Here is a 23,094-nt window from a genome sequence, read left to right as displayed (position 1 = left end):
AGCCCCTGATCTTTTGAGGATATCTGATTTTTCACAGGTAGATGATCATACTGTCACTGTCTCTCTCCTTTATGCATATCTCTTATTTATTTTGATATTCTTATTGCTCTGGTTATGTATTCCAATCCAGTATTTTGGTCACAGCGTTTTTCTTTTCCTCACTTGAGAAACATTTTGGAGTTGAAGAAAGTGAATTCAGTGATCCAGGGCCAGCCTCAGGCTGGGAGCAGCGGAAAAGTGTGAGCTCTGGACAAATTCAGACCAAGGGTCTAGTCCTAGCCCCATCACTTATTAGCTCCGTGAACCAGGTGCATCACGAAGTTCTGTGAGCCTCAGGCCCTGCGTCTGTGAAGTGGGTTTGTTAAATCCTGTCTCACAGGCTGGTGGAACATGGTTAATGTATGCAAAGTACCTGGAAAGATGCCTGGAATGCACTGAGACTTTACACAATGCCTGTTATTACATTGATTCGGATTATTTTGACCCCAGAGGATACCACCCCCACCCTGATGGAATATTTGTTTTAGTCTAGGAGATATCAGAGAATATATGCCTTTTAGGACATGGAACACTAAATCAGTTCAAAATGCTGCTTCTAAAGACACTCTAAGTAAATCCCCCCACCAATAAATCATATTTCATATGTGGGGGAATCTTTTTGAGTTGAATGCAACTCAAATTTCTAGAATTGGATTCAAAGACTAATTCCTTCCTCTCAGCTGCCCATTTACCCAAACACCCGATCTTCATTCATTTCACCATCACCTAAAATCCATACCTCCCTTCAAGTTTGCAGAATTAGAAGCAAAATAAAAACAAAACAAAACAAAACAAAAAACACTGAATTTGAGTGCTTTTAATAAAATGGGCTCGGACTCCCCAACTTACAGCAAAGAGTGCCCGCCCAGTGGCTTCTGAGTTTCCAACCTCAAAAGAGCACCACCCTTATGTCTCAGAAACTCCCTGAAGATCATTTACATAAAACACCCGGTTTGTGCTCTATTCACCTGCACTGGGGTCAGAAGCACCGACACATTCCATCCCTGCCTGGGGTGGAGATCCCCTCTGGTTTACTCACAATCCCAAAGGAACTGCTAAAGGGAGTTTTCCATTCCAGACTTAAATCTCTCCACTTGGAGCCCCATCACCTGGCTCCTGTTCCCCAGTTACACAGCCGCATTTAGCCCACCGTACAGCTATAACTTCAAATTACTTCCCGTCATAGGGCTTTTAGCTGCCCAAAGTCCAAAGCTGCCTTGCCTCAGGGCATTTTACACTAGTACTCTTCATCTGGAGCCCCTCCCTCCTTTCTACCCTTTATTTTTACTAGTCCTTTCCATCTTAGGAAATAACTCACCACCTACTTTATATGAGAGCTGCTCTTAGACTCCACAGTGTTAGAGGCACGGGTTGGGTCTATTTTTCTTATCATCCCCGGTACTAGCCAGGAGCCTTCCAAAGAGCAGGTGCTAAATTAACATTTGAGCAATTAAAGAGCAAGTGTGCAAGTCAAATTTGTTATGATTTAATTTCATTTTGACTAAGCTAAGCAAATCCAGGTACATATACTTCAATTTTATAAAGACTAAAAGGAAGAAAACAAACCAAGAAGCGACTACATTTCACTTTTTTTTTTTTTTTCTGGATCTCATGATCACACAGACTTTACTGTGGAGTAGTTTCCTTTTTCACAAAAAAATCCATACTCCAACATCACGGCACCTAGTTCTATGTGACAAGAAATGTTTCAAGGGTTTCAATTTGTTTTACAAAATACCCAAATTCTTATTTTTCAACCTGATAAACTCCAATAAATGTATGATCCATGTCATTCACAAACTTGGATTCTGAAGCTAAATAAAACTTTAATTGAAAGACATTTGAAACTAGGAAGAAAAAGCTAAATCTCCAATTTAAACAAAATGTACAAAAACGCAAATGTATTACACTGTGTTCTCATGAGCCGCACCAGGGCCCTCCGCTAGTTTCAAGATCAACTGCTTTCCTTAACCACGAGTAAGCTGGCTGAGGCAGCTTATTCTCCCCTAGGGAGGAGAGTAGCTGCTGGACATGGCCCGGGAACGTGCACTGGCCTTGGCAGTGGAGGCTGCCCTGGCTGCGGCTCAGGCTCTCTCTTCCTCATCTGGCAGCATCTTCCTAATGGCATGGGAAGTCCGTGATGTTGGCAAAAATGCCAACACTTTTTTTTTGTTTTGTTTTGACTTTCCTTTTTTGTTTCTTTAATTTATCCAAGTTAGTTAACATATAGTGTAATAATAATTTCAGGAATAGAATTTAGTGAGTCATCACTTACATGTAACACCCAGTGGTCATCCCAACAAGTGTCCTCCTTAATGCCCATCACCCATTTAGCCCATCCCCCGACCCAACACCCCTCTGGCAACCCTCAATTTGTTCTCTGTATTTAACAGTCTCTTATGGTTTGTCTCCCTCTCTGTTTTTATATTATTTTTGCTTCCCTTCCTGTATGTTCATCCATTTTGTATCTTAAATTCCCCATATAAGTGAAATCATATATTTGTTCTGACTGATTTATTTTGCTTAGCATAATACTCTCTAGTTCGAACCATCCACTTGTTGCAAATGGCAAGATTTTGACTAACGAGTAATATTCCATTGTATATACATACCACATCTTTTTTATCCATTCATCAGTCGATAGACATTTGGGCTCTTTCCATACTTGAGCTATCGTTCATAGTGCTACTACAAACATTGCGGTGCACATGCCCCTTCGAATTGGCATTTTTGTATCCTTTGGATTAATACCTAGCAGCACAATTGCTGGGTCGTATGGTAGTTCTAAGTTTCTGAGAAACCTCCATACTGTTCCCAGAGTGGCTGCATGAGTTTGTATTCCACCAGCAGTGCAAACGTGTTCCTCTTCTGCCGCACCCTCGCCAACATCTGTTGTTTTGTGAGTTGTTAACGTTAGCCATTCTGACAGCTGTGAGGTGGTATCTCATTGTGGTTTTGATTTGTATTTCCCTGATGATGGGTGATGTTGAGCATTTTCTCATGTGTCTGTTAGCCACCTGGATGTCTTCTTTGGAAAAGTGTCTAGTCATGTCTTTTTGCCCATTTATTCACTGGATTTTTGTTTTTTGGGTGTGGAGTTTGAAAAGTTCTTTACAGATTTTGGATACTAACCCTTCATCTGATATGTCGTTTGCAAATATCTCGTCCCATTCCATCGGTTGCCTTTTAGTTTTGCTGATTGTTTCCTTCACTGTGCAGAAGCCTTTTATCTTAATGAGGTTCCTCCTGATAGTTCATTTCTGCTTTTGTTTCCTTGTCTCTGGAGACATGTCAAGTAACACTTTGCTGTGGCTGAGGTCAAAGAGGTTGTTGCCTATTTTCTCCTCTCGGATTTTGATGGCTTCCTGCCCTACGTTTAGGTCTTTCATCCATCGTGAGTTTAGTTTTGTGTATGATGTTAAGAATGTGGTCTAAGTTCATTCTTCTGCATGTCGCTGTCCAGTTTTCCCAGCACCATCTGCTGAAGAGACTGTCTTTTTTCCATTGGATTTCCTCCTTTGTCAAAGATTAGTTGGGCAAACATTTGTGGGTCCCTTTCTGGGCTCTCTATTCTGTTCCATTGATCTGAGTGTCTGTTTTTGTGCCACTACCATACTGTCTTGATGATTACAGATTTATAGTATAGCTTGAAGTCTGGGATGTGATGCCTCCTGCTTTAGTTTTCTTTTTCAAGATTGCTTTGGCTATTCGGGGTCTTTTCTGGTTCCATACAAATTTTAGGATTCTTTGTTCTAGCTCTGTGAAGAATGCTGGTGTTATTCTGATGTGGACCGCACTGAATATGTCGACTGCTTAAAACTCCAGCACTTTCATCTTGCTGGGTTCAGCATGGGTTCTTGGGCCCGAAAGGAATTTATAGCGTGGAGGATCACTGTTGGGTACCTGTCTGTACTCCAGGTACCTTTCCTGCTCTCAATTTTCTGTGATGAGCTCCCTGGGCTCTCCAAAGATTAAATGCTTCATCTCAACACAGATTCTCAAAGGCATTTAGGAATCTCCAGATGTCCTCCTCACTGTCATGCCTGCCATTCAAGAAGGTGACACCCAGGAGAGGCATGAGAAGCCCATTCTTAGGAAAGCCTCAGCCACTGCTCACACTGCCATCGTTGGTGAGGTCTAGGTGGCTGGAAAGGGTGTAGGAGTGGCCACTGGGTTTGACTTCCTTCAATTCGAGGCCAAAGACCAGCTCCAAGTGCTCAGAGGTCCTCTTGAGGATCTCAGGGAAGTGCCCCTTATACTTTTTGTTCACAACCTTCAGCAGTGCTGCCTGCATCATGGGCTCCCTCCCTGCATGCTTCCCCAGTAGAAAGTGCATCAACATGCTCACCTTCCTGGTTAGGGAATATTTCAGTGAGTTCTCAGTGGAGAATGGGGCTTCAGAGCAGTTTGAACGTTCTCATCTTGGCTCTTGACACCTTGTTCAGACCTCGTGCATGAAATGACTGCAGAAGTAATGCTGGTGGATAGAGTTCTCTGAGGCTCCTAGGAATGCCAGCAATAAGAAAATCTGAGGGAGCATCCCCAAAACAGGAGAGGAGAAGGGGGACCCTTTTCTGTTGTGGTGGCCTGAGCCCCCTTGAGATCCTCAGGCCTGGTGGCATTTCTCATGTGGATGAACCTCCTCTTCTGATACTGAGGAATGATGACTCTGTGGTCATCAACAGCAGGCAGAACAGTAAGTATTGTGGGCCCCTGGAGGAGGGACAATGAGATGCACCTTCAGCAGGGATATTCTACCTTGGTGTTAAACAAAGCCACTCCTGCAGGTTTTATTGAGGACACTCTCTAACTTATGAGGCTATCGTTCTCCTAGTCAGCCTGTCTCTGAGAACCTACTGGAGACAGAGTGAGCCTTAGGCTATAGCCTGTCACCCCTTTTACTGACTAGTGTGACAGCACGGCTGGCAGTGGGGCCACATGTTCCAACATGGCAAGGGATCCTCTACGTTTACCTTCAAAATTATCATGATGACTTTCGGTAAAGCTGCAAAACCCTCCTCTCAATTACACTGCAATTGATACCTCAAGGTTCCCTGGGACTCATAAAAAAAAAAAAAGTGAGAAAGGCACCTTAGTTAACCACCCTTACCAGGAGGCACTCAGTGCTTATGGCTCTGTGGGAACCTCTTTGTATTGGGCTTGCTAGGTCCTAAATATCCACTCAGGTTCCTCATTTGGACACCACACAGGGCTGTGGACTCCTCCCCCACCCCGCCTTCTGATGATTGGCCACTGGACCTTCAGACCAAGAATCTCACTTCCTCTAGATCTGATATAAAAAGTGATGGGAATCCATGAAAGAAATAATTGATAAGCTAGCCTTCACTATAATTAAAGCTTTTGCCCTGCAAAAAAACATCACGAGAACAAGAAGATGAGCCACATACTGGGAGAAAATGTTTACAAAAAAAAAATACCGATGAATGCTGTTATCCAAAATAAACAAAGAACACTTAAAACTCAAGAAGAAAACAACCCAATCAAAAAATGGGCAAAATATATGAACAGATACCTCATCAAGGAAGATACGTAGATGGCAAATAATCATATGAAACCATGCTTAGCATCATCTGTCATTAGAAAGTGGCACATTAAAATAAAAATGAGGGGCACCTCAGTGTCTGAGTTGGTTAAACGTCTGACTCTTGATTTCAGCTCAGGTCATGATCTCATGGGTTCATGAGTTTGAGCCCCACATCCAGCTCTGCTCTGACAGTGCCGAGCTTGCTTGGGATTCTCTCTCTCTCTCCCTCACTCTCTCCTCTTCCCCTGCTTGCACAATCGCTTTCTCTTTCTCTCTCTCTCAAAATAAATAAACTTGAAAAAATAAAAATGAATTACCACTGCATGCCTTTGAGAGTGGCCACAATTCAAAGCACTGACAACAGCAAATGCTGGTGAGGATATGGAGCAAGAAGAACTCTCATTCACTGCTGGTGGGGATGCAAAATGGCACAGCCACTCTGCAAGATGGTTTGGAAATTTCTTACTGCACCAAACGTATCTACACTGTTGGTGGGAATGTAAATTGGTACAGCCACTTGGAAAACAGTATGGGGGTTCACCAAAAAATTAAAAATAGAACTACCATATGATTCAGCAATCCTACTTCTGGTCATATATCCAAAGGGACTGAAATGAGGATTTTGAAGATATATCTGCACTCCTATGTTCATTGCAGTGTTACTCACAACAGCTAGGATATAGAAACAGTCTAAATGTCTATTGATGGACAAATGGATAAAGAAAATATGAAACATACATACAAAGAAATATCATTCACCCTTAGAAAGGAGGAAACCTTGCCAGTTGCAACAGTATAGATGAACCTGGAGGGCATTATGCTAAATGAAATACGGCTGACACAAAAGGACAGATACCACTTATATGAGGAATCTAAAATAGTCAGACTGACAGAAGCAGAGAGTGGAATGGTGCTTGCCAGGGTCTGGGAGAAGGGTGAAATGGGGAAGTATTAATCAAAGGTTACAAAGTTTCAGTTATAGAAGATACATAAATCCTAGAGATCTACTGGACAGCATAGAGCCTATAGTTAACAATACTGCATTATACACTTAAAATTTGGCTAAGAGGATAGATCTTATAAGGACTGTTCTTAGAATACATAAATAGGGGCGCCTGGGTGGCGCAGTCGGTTAAGCGTCCGACTTCAGCCAGGTCACGATCTCGCGGTCTGTGAGTTCGAGCCCTGCGTCAGGCTCTGGGCTGATGGCTCAGAGCCTGGAGCCTGTTTCCGATTCTGTGTCTCCCTCTCTCTCTGCCCCTCCCCCGTTCATGCTCTGTCTCTCTCTGTCCCCAAAATAAATAAACGTTCAAAAAAAAAAAAAAAAGAAAATTAGAATACATAAATAAATAAGGTGGGAGGAAACCTTTGTAGGTGATGGATATTTTTATAACAAATTGTGGAGGCACTTTCATGAGTACGTACTTATCTGCAAATTCATCAATTGGTACACATTAAATTTGCACAGCTTTTTGTCTATCATACCTCAAAAGAGTGTTCTTTTAAATAAAACAACAACTAAACATACTATACCACCTAGCAATCGTGCTTCTTGGTATTTACCCAAATGAGTTGAAATCTTACATCCTCAAAACAAAAACAAAAACAAAACAAAACCTGCACATGGATGTTTATAGCAGCATTATTCATAGTTGCCAAAACTTGAAAGCAATCAAGACGTCTTTCAGCAGGTAAATGGATAAACTATGGTACATCCCAACAACGGAATACAAGCATACCTTGTTTTATTGTGCTTCACTTTACTGCACTTTGCACATATTGCGTTTATTAAATTGAAGTTTTGTGGCAAGCCTGTACCGAGCAATTCTCTTGGCACCATTTTTCCAAAAGCACGTGCTCACTTTGTATCTCCGTGCCACATTTTGGTAAAACTTGCAGTATCTCAAACTTCTTCATTGTTATTTGTTACCGTGATCTGTGATCAGTGATGTCACTCTTGCAATTGTTTTGGGGCGCCACAAATCACACCCATATATGAGGGTGAGTTTAGTTGGTAACTGCTGACTGCTCCACTGACCGGCCATTCCCCGTATGTTTCCCTCTCCTCAGGCCTCCTTATTGCCTAAGGCACAAAGATGTTGAAATTTGGCCAATTAATAACCAACCCTACTCTGGCCTCTCAACATTCAAGTGATAGGAAGAGTCATACATCTCCCACTTTAAATCAAACGCTAGAAATGATTAATTAAGCTTAGTGAGGAAGGCGTGTCCAAAGTCGAGAAAGCCAAAAGCTAGGCCTCTTGCACTGAAGTTATCTAGGTTGTGAATGCAAAGTAAAAGTTCTTGAAAGAAATTCAAAGTGCTATTCCAGTGAGCACACAAATGATAAGAAAGCACAGCAGCCTTCTTGTGGATATGGAGAAAGTTCGAGTGGTCTGGATAGAAGATCAAAACCAGCCCCGACATTCTTTTAAGCCAAAGCCTAATCCAGAGCTTTAGGCTCTCTCAATTCTGTGAAGGCTGAGAGAGGTGAGGCAGCCACGTAAGGAAAGTGTGAAGCAGGCAGAGGTTGGTTCATGAGGTTTAAGGAGAAAGTTCTTCCCGTAACATGAGCACGCCAGGTGAAGCGGCACGTGCTGATGGAGAAGCTGCGGCACGTTACCCAGAAGATCTAGCTAAGAGCATTCGTGAAGGTGGCTGCACTACACAGATTTTCAGTGTAAATAAAACAGCTTGATGCTGCAAGAAGATGCCACGTAGGGCTTTCATAACTCGATAGGAGAAGTCAATGCCCAGCTTCAAAGCTTCAAAGGACAGGCTGACTCTCTTGTTAGGGGTTAATGCAGTTGGAGACAAAGTTGAAGCCAAAGCTCATTTACCAAATGAGTGGAGAGAACTGGAATTAGCATGAGAACTAGAATTATGATTGGAGCCTAAAGATGGGACTGCACTGATGCAATCTCGTAATAAAAGAGATGAGGAGTTTAATGGATGAGAAGCTGCTTCTAATGGATGAACAACAACAACAACAAAAAGGTAGTTTCTTGAGCTAAAAACTATTCTTGGTGAAAACGCTTGAAAGATTGTTGAAATGACAACAAAGGATTTAGAATATTACATAAACCTAGCTGATAAATCAGCAGCAGAGTTTGAGACGATTGACTCCAACGTGAAAGAAATTCTGGGGTGGGTAAAAAAAACTATCAAACAGCATCACATGCTATGGAGAAATTATCTGTGTGAGGAAGAGTCGATCAAGGTGGCGAACTTCAGTATTGCCCTATTTTAAGAAATTGCCACAGTCACCCCAACCTTCAGCAACCACCACCTTGATCAGTCGGCAGCCCTCAACATCAAGGCAAGGCCCTCCACCAGCAAAGAGGTGATTTTCTGAAAGCTCAGACGATGGCTAACACTTTTTTAGCAATGAAGCATTTTAAAATTAACGTATGCATGTTGTTTTTTGTTTACACATAATACTATAGCACACTTAATAGACTACGGTAGAGTATAAACATAACCTTTATATGCATCGGGAAACCAGAACATTCATTTGACTCACTTTATTGTGATACTCTATTGCTGTGGTCTGGAACCAAACCCGCATATCACTGAGCTATGTCTGTATTGTTGGGTGTGAAAAGAAATGAGCTAATCAAGCCACAGAAAGACAGGGAAAAACTTTAGATGCGTAGTACTCAGTGAAAGAAGCCAATCTGAAAAGGCTACATACAGCATGATTCCAACTGTATAAACATTCTGGAAAAGGCAAAACTGCTGGAAAAGTAATAAGATCAGTGGTTGCCAAGGGTTACGGGTGGGGGAGGGAGGGATGATCGGGACAGAACATACAACAGCAAGACCAAAGCCTGATGTAACTATGGGCTTTGCCAAGCTAATGACGTGGTGGTGCGAGTTCACAGGTTGCGCCACAGGTAGCACTCTGGGGCAGGACGCGGAAAGTAGGGGAGGCTGTGTGCGTCAGGAAGAGGGTACCTGGGAGTTGTCTGTACTTTCTGCTCAGTTTTGCTGTGAATGTAAAATTGCTCTAGAAAATGAGGTCGCTGTTTGAAAAATAAGTGATGTTGGGGGCGCTCAGGTTCACACCCTGCCCTGGGGATTTAAGTCTGGAGTGCAAGGGCAGGGCCACCCGGTTTGTTTTCCCGTTTTCAGGGATGGGTGGTCCATCCGTTCTCACTCAGTTTCCTTGACCTGACTCCTGGCAGGGCCCGAAGTTCCTCTCTTTCTTGATCTGAGGGCATTTCCTCAGAGGAAGGCTTATACTCTATTTGGCCACATGTGCCATGGTGTCCCGCAGGTGACGGCTATGGCAGGCACCTATGATATGGTGCTCCCACTCAGGTTTCGAAGTCAGTGTCCTAAATCTGCCTTATGTGATGTCCCAAGACTCCTCTCTCTGACCTGAGACCTCCCAACTTTTCTATTAGCCCTGAGAAGGATAGGAAGCCATCTCTGACTGACAATTATGCCTGGATCTCTCAAGACAGTAGGAAGGATTCTGTGAGGTCTCCACTGATACACAGTGGTCCCTGACCTCTTCAGGATACTGGCCTTCCTCCTGGCACACCTTGGGAATCCTACCTCTCCTGACCAGAGTCAACCAAGCTCAGGCTGAGCTCTTCACCTTCTCGGCCTGTTACATGGAAACCAGTTTCAGCCACGTCCTTCCAAGGCTGTTTGGGGACCCTGAGGGCTGACAGCAGGGGACAGGCATCTATGGGCCACACTGTTCTGGGTGGGTGCTTTTGTCATTCCTCATTCAGGGTCCTCAATCTCGTACGTGTCAGCGACTCTAGTGACCTGAGGCCACCCTCCTACGGCAGGACTCACCTGTCCTTGAGAACCCTGAGGACTAAGTGAGGGGATGCTCACGCTTGGCCTAGCAGGAGCATCCCCTCACGTACGGCTCCTGTTTCTTGACGCAAGGCTTCCTGTGAAAGGTCACATCCCTGCAAACGCTGGACTATTTCCCTATAGCAAATCGTTCAGAGATTGGGTCCATGTCCCAGGAGTGATGCGAGGTAGGAAGCGATAGCACAAGGCAGAGACCCCAGAACAGATGTGCTGTCAAAGAAAAAAAAATACTTTAATCCACTTCTTGAGCAATCACACTTAGTGTTTTATGTATTTATGTAAGTTCTGTTTGAATGAATGTAACTTTCTTTATGGGACGGGTTGTCCAAAATGATTTTGTGAGCTCCTGATCTTCGAGGCTGACTTTGAATATATAGATGATCCTATTGTCACTGAATATTATCTCTTTCTCTCCCTTATTCACACTTCTCAATTATTTTGATATGGTAATTGCTATGGTTATGTATTCCACTCCAGTGTCTTGGGCAAAAAGAGTCCTTTTTAGTACCTGAGATACTTCCTGTAGTAGTGAGAAAAAAGGGGAGTTAAGGACCACGACATCAGCCTCAGGTGCAGAGCAGTGGAAGTGTGGGCTGCAGACTAATTCAGGCCAAGGGTCTAGTTCCAACCCTGTCACTTAGCAGCCACGTGAAATTGGACAGCGATACCAGACTCTGTGAGGCGGTCTTTTCATCTGTGAAATGGGTTTGATGAGCTCTGTTTGGGGACTGGTAGGATGTCCATAATGCATGTAAAGTGCATGGCACATTGTGTGGCCTGTGTTGAGCTTTAAAGGATGCCAGTTCTTACTAGGATTAATTGGCCCCTGGAGCTTCAACCCATTACAATGATCTCAATTAAATCATTTTTAATTCAGGGGATGTCAGAAACCATGCAGTGCTCCAGAACAAAGACAACTCTATCATACAAAATTGTGCTTGGCAAGGAACACTAAGTAGTATCTCTCCCATTAAAGTATGTCATTCAATGTTGGCATAAGGTAGACTTCCTTAGTAGATGCAACACAGAGCTCCTAGAATGTGTTTCAAGGCCCCAAAACTTACCTTCCTCTCAGCTGCCATTTGTTTGTTTGATTGCTTATTTATTTATTTACTTATTTATTTAGAGACAGAGACTGTGCAAGTGGGGAAGGGGCAGAGAGAGAGTGAGAGTGAGAGAATCCCAAGCAGGCTCTGCACTGTCAGTGCAAAGCGTGTCGCGGGGCTTGAACCCACAAAACTGTGAGACCATGACCTGAGCCGAAACCAAGAGTTGGACACTTAACGGACTGAGCCACCCAGGCACCCCTCAGCCACCCTTCTTCCTAAACCACCCTGGCTTTCATTCTTTCACCCACCAACAAAAATCTAGACCTTGCCTGGAGTTTGCCAAATGCCATACAAGGTGACCTAATGTGGATGATGCTTTAGTGGTGTGTGCTTTGGCTCCCCCAACCCAGGGCAACGCGTGCCAGTCCAGGGGATTCTGGGCACCCATGACAAGAGAGCATGCTCTTCTTTCGCAGAAACTCTGTGGACATGTTGTAAATAAAACCTCCAATCTGCACACTGCGTTCACCTGCACTGGCAGGAGAGCACAGGACGCACTTGATCCCTGCTTGGGGTGATTTCCCTCTGCTTTCTGCACAATCCCAAAGTAAGTGTTAAGGGCAGTTTGCCATTCTGGGCTTAGTCTTTCAATTCTGAAGCCTGCCACGGGAGGGTCTGGGCCCAGCTCCCTGTGATCACAGCCTCCTGGAGCCCCCCATGCAGCTAACTTAGAATTACCTCCCCCTGAGGGAACTGCAGTCTCTGAAGACCCAGCACTGCCCTGCTTCAGGCACTGACACTTAACTCCTCTCATCTGGAACCACCTCTCTCCTGTTTTCTCCTGTCTTGTCATGTGTCCTTCTGGTCTGAGAGTGCAGATCACCATTCTTCCTTATATGACAGATGCTTCTCGCCTCTGTGATTTCATGGTCAGTGTCTTGATCTTTTTGTCAGCTCTCCCAGGGCTAACATGAAGCCTTCTAAGAGCATACGCTCCATCAATGTTTGGGGAATAAACGAGCCTGTGAGCAGTGAGTCTAATTCATTAAAATGTGATGCTACATTCTTCCATTAGTCAAACACATGCTGTTATTTAGAATGTTACAAAATACAAAGTGAAAGGAATTAGGAAACCAAATACAGACCATCTTACTCTTCTCCTCCACTTCTTGACTCCATATATTTCACTGCTTAAGTCCTTTTACATTTTCAAGGAAATTCATATTTCAATGCCATGCTACTTTGTACCAGAACACTAAATAAGATGGGCAATTTCCCAGTTTGTTTTATGAAACAGCAACACTCTTTTATTTATTTTTAAAAATTTTTTTTTCAACGTTTATTTATTTTTGGGACAGAGAGAGACAGAGCGTGAACGGGGGAGGGGCAGAGAGAGAGGGAGACAAAGAATCGGAAACAGGCTCCAGGCTCTGAGCCATCAGCCCAGAGCCTGACGCGGGGCTCAAACTCACGGACCGCAAGATCATGACCTGGCTGAAGTTGGAGGCTCAACTGACTGCACCACCCAGGCGCCCCAACAACACTCTAACTTTTAAACTGATAACAAGTGAGGTCAAAATAATCCATAAATTTACACTATAAGGCTAGGTAAGATTTAATTTCAAAATAGCAACATTTGAAAAGTAGCAAAAACTCAAACTGCTGGTAAATCTCCAAATTACCCATACAGAACAGGAGCACCAAGGATTACATGCTGTTCCCTCAGTCACACCCAGGCCTCCACTACTTAGAACACTGACTGCTCTCTTCAGTCACAATGTGAAGGATCGGGCTCGACCTCACTAGGTCGAGCTGCTGGACATGCCCTGGAACATGCACTGGCCGTAGCATCGGTCTCAGCCTGGAGTGTGACTGTGGCTTCGGCTCTTTCTTGCTCATCTCTCAAAGCCTCTTCATACCAAGGGTGGAAGGCACTTGGGACTGTTTGGTTAATCTTGGCCCAAAACTCGAGCACTCTCATCTTGTTGGTCTCGGCGTGGGCTCTGGGGCCCCACAGGAACTCATAGCGTGGAGGATCGCTGTTGGGCACCTGCCGGTACTCCAGGTACTTGAGCTTCACCAAATCTTGGGTGATGAGCTTCTTGGGCTCCCCAAATATGAAGTGCCTCTTCCCCGCATAGACTCTCATTTTATTCAGGAACTCCCAGATCTTCTCTTCGGCAGCACAGTTGCCCTTCAGGAAGATCACGCCCAGGAGATTCATCAGGAGGCCGGTCTTGGGAAACCCCCTGCCACGGTTTATAGTTCCGTTGTTGGGGAGGTTCATTTTGCTGACAAGGACATAGGAATGCTTGGTAGGATCGACTTCTTTTAAATCAACACCAAAAACCACTTCCAAGCTGAAAGAGGCTCTTTTGAGGATCTCAACGAAGCGATGTTTATGCTTTTTATTGATAAACTTCAGCATATCAGCTTTCATAATGGGCCTTTTCATTCTGCTCATGTGCAACAGGAACTGTACCAAAACACTCGCTATTTTGCTTACAGGGTCCCTCTGAGACTGCACAATGGAGCGTGGGGACTGGACGGAACTTTGCTTTTTCTCAACTTGGCAGTCGGCTCCTTTGTGCGATCTTGTGCGAGAAACACCTGCAGACTTTGTGGTGGCGGACACGGCCCTCCGAGACCTCTTGGGAGCGCTACGTGACCTGGCAGCAGGATTTCTCTGAGTAAGAACTTCAAAGGGAGGAGAGGCCGAGGAAGGGAATGCTTGTTCCGTGGCCGCAGGGGCCTGAGTACCCCTCTGAGGCTGGGTCCCACCTTGGGCTTGGTGGCGCTTCTCCCTGGTGCAGAGCTTACTCTTCTGTGCCCGAGGCATGATGACTGTGGTCAGGGACAGCAGGTGATCTGGGCATGAGAGAAGAGAGGATGAGAAGGAGTACCTTCAGCTGGGAGAGACCACCTTGGCTTTAACCAAGGCTGCCTCTCAGGTTCTGTGAGGGCACTGCCCTAGGAAACCAACCACAGGGCTCCTGCTATGACCAACCTGTCCTCTGAGAACCACATGGAAGTAATTAAAGTGAGCCTCAGGCTGCAGCCTGCCGGCCCTGCTTGGTGCTTACTGGGGCTGAGAGCGGTGCTGGGTAGGCCGAGTCCTTGCGGAATCTTCTCTGGTATGGAGAATGGGGATCCTCCCAGTTCACATTCAGGACCGTGATAACGGCTTTGGGCAGGGCCAAGCCCCCCTCCTCGGTGCTGCTCTAAATTGACATCTCAAACCCAGGTCCTCATCATCTTGAGACCCCTCAAGGGGAACTAAAGGGGCATCTCAGCCCACTACTGTGACCCACTGCTGACAGTTCTGAGGGAATATGCTCTGGGGTCATTGGGGTCCTCAGTCCGCGTTCACTTTCCTCACCTTGGCTCTAGGTAGGGCCTGGGACACCTTCTTCTGCTGATCTGATGTTTCTCCCCTCAAACAAAGGCTCTCACCAACCTGATGACATAAGAAATAAAGTTGGGTTCACATACATTTGACTTCCACACCTGGGCTCCTCAGTGCTACAAGCAAGGGGGGCCCTCTATTGTCTCTTTTTGGAGGGGGGTGAGTGGAACCATCACTCTTTATTCCTCACTCTGATTCCTGTGGAGCCCTGGGTCTCCTCCCTCTGCAGAACTGAGGCCAATAAATCCAACATGCCCATATCTCTGGGACTCTCCAGACAGAAATGAGGCGGGGGGGGGGGCGGCTCCCTCAGCCTAACAAATATTCAGGATTTCCCCAGGGCTGAGGGAAGGGCCAGAATTTTTATTTCATTTTATTTTATTTTATTTATTTTATTTATTTTATTCTGTTTTATTAAATGTACATCCAAGTTAGTTAACATATAGTGTAATAATAATTTCAGGAATATAATTTAGTGATTCATCAGTTACATACAATACCCAGTGCTCACCCCAGCAAGTGCCCTCCTTAATTCCATCACCCATTTAGCCATTCGCCCCACCCACTTCCCGTCCAGCAACCCTCAGTTTGTTCTCTGTATTTAAGAGTCTCTTATGGTTTGTCTCCATGTTTTTATATTTTCGCTTCCTTTCTCTTACTTTCATCTGTTTTGTATCTTAAATTCCACATGAGTGAAATCACATGATATTTGTCTTTCTCTGACTCATTTCACTTAGCATAATACTCTCTAGTTCCATCCGTGTCGTTGCAAATGGCCAGATTACATTCTTTTTTATCAGAGAAGGGCCAGAATTTGTGAGACCCCCTTTTTAGAGTTGGTGTTCCCCTTAGTCCTCCCTTAGGTCTCTGACCTTAACTACAGGTTGGATTTAGGCCGCTGGCCGCCAATACACTGGTAGGACTTAGGCCTCCTGCCTTACAGCAAATCCCTCAATTCCCTGTGCCCCTAGGGGGGAAATTCAGGGACCTCCATATAGGATTACCCTTACCAAGAGCCTTCCAGAAACAAGCTAGAGGGATGCTGCTTTCCCTAAATGGGGAGAGGTCCCCTCATTAGCACTCCAGGGCTTCACCTTCATGGCACTTAGGGCCTAGGCCTCCTCCATCTGCACGACCCAGGCTACTCCCTTAGATGAAGGCCCTCCTTATCTGAGAGTTTCCAGGCAGAACGTCTGATAGGTCTGCCAGGCCTCCCAGGGCCAAGGGCAGCAGCAGGACCTAGGAGAGCACCCTGTGTTATGGGTCAGGGTGGTCCTCTCAGTCCCCACTCAAGGTCCTCACCTTGGCTCCAGGCCAGTACTGCCACCCTCAGCTGGCCAGTGGCCTCACCACCCCCACCCCAACTCCCCCACAAATGACCTCACTTCCTAGAAACTCTGGAGAGGACAGAAGGATGAGTCATAACTGGCCACAACCGTTCAGGGTCTCCAAGGGCTAAAAGCAGGGAAAGGGCTCCATGGGATCCCAGTGTTCTGAAGTCGGTGATCCCTACGTCCTGACTCAGGGTCTTCACTTTGATATCAGGACCTGGGACTCCTCCCTCTACTAAATTCAGTTCACCAAAATCCAAATTTATTTGGCTTTAGCCTTTACTTCTTGGAGCCCCGAGAGAGAGAGAGAGAGAGAGAGAGAGAGAGAGAGAGAGAGAGACAGACAGAAAGAAAAGAAAGAGAGAGAGAAAGAGAGCGAGAGAGCGAGAGAGCGGGGGGGGGGGGGGGGGTGCCCGCATGCGCGCGCGCGCGCGTGCGGTTAGGGGGGGGGGATGGCGGGAGTAGCGGGCGGGGCAGCGGTAGTCAGAGCCTACCAAGTAAAACTGCCCCTGCCTGGAGCCTCCCAGAACCAAAGCAGGCGTACCGGTTTCTATCGCCATCTCTACTGGGAAAAGATCCCCTCATTAGCTACTCAGGACCCTCCTCTTGACTCTACTTAGGGCCTAGGTTTCCTTGATCATCAGAACCAGGGTTACTATCTTAGACCGACGCCTTCCTCCCTGAGACTTTCCAGACAAAACTCGGCCTAATGGTCCTGTCAGGACATTCCATTTCAGACCCCAGGGGCAGTACTTTGTGGCGCTACCTTTGTTACAGGAAAGGGGGGGAGGCGGTGTGGTCCCTTCATTTTACATTCAGGTCCTCACCTTGACTTCAAAGAACTCCTGGGAAGTAATCTTCCGTTCCTTGGCAGAAGAAACGCTGCGAACACTGGGCGAGGCCCGCGGTTCCAAAGCGGAAGTTCAGATACATCATATCCGGCCGTGGCCACGTGGGGTTCTGAGGGCTGACAGCAAGGACATGGTTCTATGCGATCGCACTGTTCTGAAGTCAGTGGTCTTTAGGTTGTCATTCAGTGTCCTCACCTTGGTGTTTATCAGAGCCTGGGATTCCTCCCCCTACTGACCCAAGTCTGCCAGCCTCCAAAGCGAACCCTCACCTTTCCGAGTCCCTGGCGAGGAGTCAGGACGCCCCGTTTCCGACTACCTCTGCCTGGGGCCCCATAGGCTTGAAAAAAGGGCAGGACTCTGTGAGCCTCCCTCACTCCGGTTACGGCCAAGACGTCTCCCTCTGCAGAACTGGGGCCTGCACCCTGTCAGACAAGGCTCTCATCCTGAGACTCACCAGGCAGAAATGAGGCTTCTCAGGCTCACAGCTCCACCTGAGGCCTCTCCACGGTTAAGATGGGTGCAGGGGTTTGTAAAGCTCCCTCATTTGTGGGTCTAGTGATGTCCTCTTTGCTCACTCAGGGACCTGACATTGCTCCTGTTCAATCATGTGACTCCATCTTCCCTGACATGAGGTTACTCTGCTCAGATCAAGGACTGCTCCTTCTTGAGACCTCCCAGGTGGAAGAGTGAGCCACACTAGGCCAAGGATGTTTGGGTCCTGAGAGGCATACAGCAGATTTGAGTCTCTGTGGAATACCACTGCTCTGGAGTCAGTGGTCTCTACATTCATCATCTAGGGTCCTCAACTTGATATCTATCTATCGATACAACCCAGGAGCCTCCTTCTACTGAAGTGTGGCCCCTTTATTAGGCTAAGACTTTGAGCTTGCTAAGAAATATGAGGAGTGAAAGAAGAATGTCCACTCTGATTGCCCTGCCTGGGCATTCCAGGCCTCACAGCTGGTTTGGCAGGTCTCTGAAGGACCCCCTATAAAGTAGGGTGGTTATCTCCCCAATCTTCATTAATGGGGGTCCTGTATAACTAAAGGATTCCTGGGAAACTCCACATCCATGCAAACTTGAGCAGTGTCCCTAATGCAAACTTTGCAGGTTCCAGTGCCTGGCTTCATGTTAAATGGGGAAACTGCAACGTAAGGCAGGGGATTCGGGACAGAGATGGGGTGTCAAAGAAAAATGACACTGATCTATCCCTCTTCACAGTAGTCAGTGAGCGTCTTATGTGAATTGTTTTAAATGATTTACTTCCTAATGGGAAGGAGTCGTCCAGGATGGTTTTGTGATTCCACAATCTTGAGGTCATTTGACAATGCATATGTAGATAATCATACTGTCACTGGACATTTTCTGCTTCTCCTCTTTGTTCATGCCTTTGATTTACTGTGGTATTCTTAACTGCTTTGGTTATGTATTCCAATCCAGTTCTTTGGACACAGAATCCTCATTTGTACCCCCTGAGAGACATTTTGGAGTATTACGGAACATAACGGTTTGCTTTAGGCAGAGAAAAGTGGAATGATCAGCATGTGTTCTAGATGAATTCAGACCAGGAGTCTAGTCCCAGCGCTGTCACTTAGTAGCCCTGTGAACTTGAGTACATTACCAAACTCCAAGACAAAGAACTCACAACCAAAATGCTGCTTAGCAACGCTAGTTATGTAATATATCCTCATTCAAGGTTATAATATACAGTGTGTTTGTGGGAGAGTCTTTCCCCGTTGGATACAACTCAAAGTTCTCAAAATTTTTGTCAATGACCAATATTTTCCCCAACTTCCAGCTACCCTTCAATCTAAATCACCATTATTTTCACTCATTTAACCATCAGCAAAAATCTAGACCTTGCCTAGAATTTGCCATATTACATGCAAGATGAAGTAACTGAGTAAAAGAGACCCTTTTAATAGAGTGGTCTGTGGATCCCCCAACCCAGAGTGAAAAGTGCAGTCCAGTGGGTTCTGAACACTCCACCTCAAAGAAGTATAATCCTTATTGCTCAGAAACTCCTGGTGATGTTGTACAGAGACCATCTAGTCTGTGCATCGTGTTCAGCTGCCCTGGGCAAGAGCACAGACACCTTTCATTCCTACACCACCTGGAGATTTTCTTTGGTTTAGCCACAATCCCAAAGGCCATGTTAAGGACAAATTTCCATCGCAGGCTTAGTCTTTCATCTCCGAGGCCCTCCATCTGAGGATCTGGCCCCTGCTCACCACTCCCACAGCGTCATCTAGTCCACGATGCAATCCTACTTAAAGTTATCCCTCACTGAAGGGTTTTCAGTTTCCTAAGGCTCCACACTGCCTGGCCCGAGAACTTTGACACTTGACTGTGTACAACTCAAACCACCTTCCCTCTTCAACCCCCCCCCCTTTTTTTTTTACTTGTTCTTTAGGTCACAGTGAATATATAACCATCTCTTTTTACATGATAGCAGCATCCAGACTCTAAAATTCAATGGGCAGGGGCCAGAACTTATTGTTGCTGTTTTGAGGGTTCGTTTTAAAAGCATCCCCAGGGGGCACATGGATGGCTCAGTCAGTTAAGTGTCCAACTTCAGCTCAGGTCACGATTTCACAGCTCATGAGTTTGAGCCTTGCATCAGGCTTTCTGCTATCAGTGCAGAGACCGCTTTGGATTCTCTGTCTCCCTCTCTGCCCCTCCCCTACACTTTCTCTCTCTCTCTCTCTCTCTCAAAAAGACACAAACATTTAAAAACAAAAACAAATAAAAGCATCCCCAGTAATAACCTGAAGGCTTCTAAAGAGCTCATTCTCAATTAATGACTGGAAATAAACAAGAGAGTGAGCTCATCAACATTTAATTTCTCTTTTAAATATTTGAATAATCGAAAGAAATCCAGGTATATAATTTTACTTTTATAAAAAGAAACAGTAGAAGGAATTAGGCAAACCAAGAATTGACAATCTTTTTCTTATTTATACTTTCTCTTATTGATTAAATATTTACAAATTGCCTACTGTATACTAGACACTGTGCTGAGACTACAACTCCAAATAAGACAAAACATCTGCTTCTTCAAAAACTACTATAGTGAGGTATGACTGACATACCAAAAGCTGTACACATGTAATGTATACAAGCTTGGAGATAAATATACACCTGCGAACTACCATAACAATCTATGCAATAAACATATCCGTGACCTCCAATAGTCTTCTCCTGTCCTCTTTATTATTTTTTAGGAGTACAATAACAATTAACATAACATTTACCCTCTCAGCAGCTTTTTAAATATCCACTATGACATTAGCTATAGGCTCTCTGCTATACATTTCTAGGACTTATTCGCCTTATAGAACTCAAACCGTGTACACTTTTACCAACACCTCTCCAATACCTCTCCTCCCAGCATCTGGCAACCACCATACTATTCCGCTTCTATCAGTTTGACTATTTTAGATTCCTTATATAACATGTATCTGTCCTTTTGTGTCTGGCTTATTCCACTTAACATAATGTCTTTCAGGTTCATCTCTGTTGTTGCAAATGGCAAGGTTTCCTTCTTTTTCAGGTTGAATAATATCTCATTGTACGCATATACCATATTTTCTGTATCCATTCATTCATCAATGAACATTTAGGTTGCATCCATGTCTTGGCTATTATGAATAATGCTACAATGAACTGCAAATAGCTCTTCAAGATCCTGATTTCAATTCCTTTTGATATATACACAGAAATAGAATTGCTGGATCATTTGATAGCTCTATTTTTAATTTTTTGAGGAACCGCCATACTGCTCCATAATGGCTATATCAATTTACATTCCCATCAAGGGTGTAAAAGCAAGGTCTTTCCCAAATACTTGTACTTAATCAGCTTACTCTCTACTTGGGGAGACGGAAAGACAACACACATTTTAATTGGTGTGCTATGAACACAATGTGAGAACTACTCTCTTAACAATTTTTAAAAAATCTTTTAAATATAAGCTAGTGCCAAATTGGCTTACATACAGCACCCAGTGCTCATCCCAATAAGTGCCCCTCCTCCCTGCCCATCACCCACTTTGCCCCTCCCCCATCCCCCATCAACCCTCAGTTTGTTCTCTGTATTTAGGAGTCTCTTATGGTTTGCCTCCCTCCCTCTCTCTATTTTTTTCCCCCTTCCCCCATGATCTTCTGTAAAGTTTAGCAAGATCCACATATGAGTGAAAATATATGATATCTGTAAGTGTACAAACAATAAAGCATTGTTACATATAGGCACAATGCTTTACAGCAGATCTCTCTCTGGAACCTATTCATCTTGCACAACTGAAACTATACCACTTCAACAACTTCTTATTTTCCCTATTCCCCAACCCCTGGCCACCACCATTCTACTCTGTGTTTCTATGTGTTTGACTATTTTGGATAACTCATACAAATAGAATCCTGCAGTATTTATCCTTCTGTGACTGATTTATTTCATTTAGAATAATGTTCCCCAGATTCATCCACGTTGTCCCATGTAATAGGACTTCCTTCATTTTTAAGGCTAAATAATATTCCATTGTATGTATACACCACATTTTCTTTATCCTTTTATCTACTGATGGACATTTGCGTTGTTTCCGTATCTTTGATATTGTGAATAACGGTGTAATGAACATAGGAGTGCAAGTATCTCTTTAAGATACTGGTTTCATTTCCTTTGGGTATACACTCACAAGTGGGCTCGCTGAATCATGCAGTTCTAATTTTACTTTTCTAAGGAACCTCCAAACAGTTTCTCCATAATGGCTCTACCAATTTACATTCCCACCAACAGCACAAGGGCTCCCTTTTCTCCTTACTCTCACCAACACTTGTTATTTTTTGTCTTTTTAATAGTAGCCATCCTAACAAGTATGAAGTGATATCGTGGTTTTGATTTGCATTTCCCTGGGGATTAATTGAGCACCTTTCATATACCTATTGGCCATTTGTGTGTCTTCAGAAAAATATTCAAGTTCTTTACTCATTTTTAAAATTCAGTTATTTGTTTGCTATTGAGTTGTATGAATTCCTTATATAATGTGGATATTAGTCCCTTAGATACATGGTTTGCTAATACTTTCTCCCTCTCCACAGACTGCGTTTTCATTTTTCCACTGCTGTATAGATGCCTTTCAGTTTGATGTAGTCCCACTTGTTCACCATTTTTGCTTTTCTTGCCTATGTTTCTGTTGTCATATTCAAAAAAATCTTTGCCAAGATGAAGGTCAATGAGCTTTTTCCCTAGGAGTTTTACGGCTTTCAATCTCATTTTTAAGTCTTTAATCCATTTTTCACTAATTTTTGAGTATAAGTAGCATCCAATTTAATTCTTTTGCGTGTGGATATTCAGTTTTTCCAACACCATTTACTGAAGAGACTATCCTTTCCCAATCGTGTATTTTTTGGTGGACTTGTCAAAGATCACTTGACAATTTATGCATGGGTTTATTTCTGGGCTCTGTTTTGTTCCATTGGTCTGTGCGTCCGTTTTTATACTAGTATAACACCGTTATGGTGAATATGGTTTTGCAATATATTTCAAACTCAAGAAGTGTGATGCCTCCATCTCTGTTCCTCTTTCTCAACATTACTTTAGTATTCAGGGCTTCTTGTGGTTTCAGATGAATTTCCAGGTTTTTTTTCTATTTCTGTGAAAACTTCCATTGGAATTATGATAGGTATTGCACTGAATCTGTAGATCATTTTGACTAGTAAGAATATTTTTAAAAATATTAATTCTTTCAATCAGTGAACATTGGATATTTTTCCTTTTATTTATTATTCTTCAATTTCTTCCATCAATGTCTCACTGTTTTCAGTGTATAGATCTTTCCCCTCCTTGGTTAAATTTATTCCTATTTTATTTTTGACACTTTTATTTATTTTTTTATTTTTAGAGAGTGTGTGTGTGTGAGTGAGTGAGGGAGACAGGGAGGGAGGGAGAGAGAGAGAGGGAGAGGGAGAGAGGGAGAGAGAGGGAGTTAGGGATTCAGGGACCATTGGAGATTTTTCCTCTTATTTATTATTCTTCAATT

The 23,094-nt window shown here is 44.2% G+C and overlaps 2 protein-coding genes and 1 pseudogene across 3 annotated transcripts in view; all 3 read right to left on the bottom strand.

Moving 5' to 3' along the window:
• Positions 1–23,094, bottom strand: part of LOC121026021 (melanoma-associated antigen B1-like) — a 37,421-nt gene that overhangs the window by 6,381 nt on the left and 7,946 nt on the right. The window lies entirely within an intron of this gene.
• On the bottom strand, positions 3,738–7,501 carry LOC121025989 (melanoma-associated antigen B4-like; annotated as a pseudogene).
• Positions 13,025–23,094, bottom strand: part of MAGEB3 (MAGE family member B3) — a 135,784-nt gene continuing 125,714 nt past the window's right edge. Inside the window, exons 3-5 of one of the 2 annotated variants that reach the window (XM_040468830.1) lie at positions 17,034–17,173; positions 14,849–14,926; positions 13,025–14,337 (exon numbers count right to left, since the gene is read on the bottom strand). In XM_040468830.1, the coding sequence (XP_040324764.1) occupies positions 13,238–14,308 (1,071 nt within the window). In that variant the 5' untranslated portion in view covers positions 14,309–14,337; positions 14,849–14,926; positions 17,034–17,173 and the 3' untranslated portion in view covers positions 13,025–13,237. The remainder of the gene's footprint in view (positions 14,338–14,848; positions 14,927–17,033; positions 17,174–23,094) is intronic. The other variant, XM_040468831.1, reaches the window with a different exon arrangement.

The sequence above is a fragment of the Herpailurus yagouaroundi genome, unplaced genomic scaffold (genome assembly GCF_014898765.1).
Source record: "Herpailurus yagouaroundi ecotype Mexico unplaced genomic scaffold, PumYag 67793, whole genome shotgun sequence".
NCBI lineage: Eukaryota > Metazoa > Chordata > Mammalia > Carnivora > Felidae > Herpailurus > Herpailurus yagouaroundi.
Note: the sequence above shows the minus strand (reverse complement) of the source record. Positions and strands in the feature narration are given on the sequence as shown.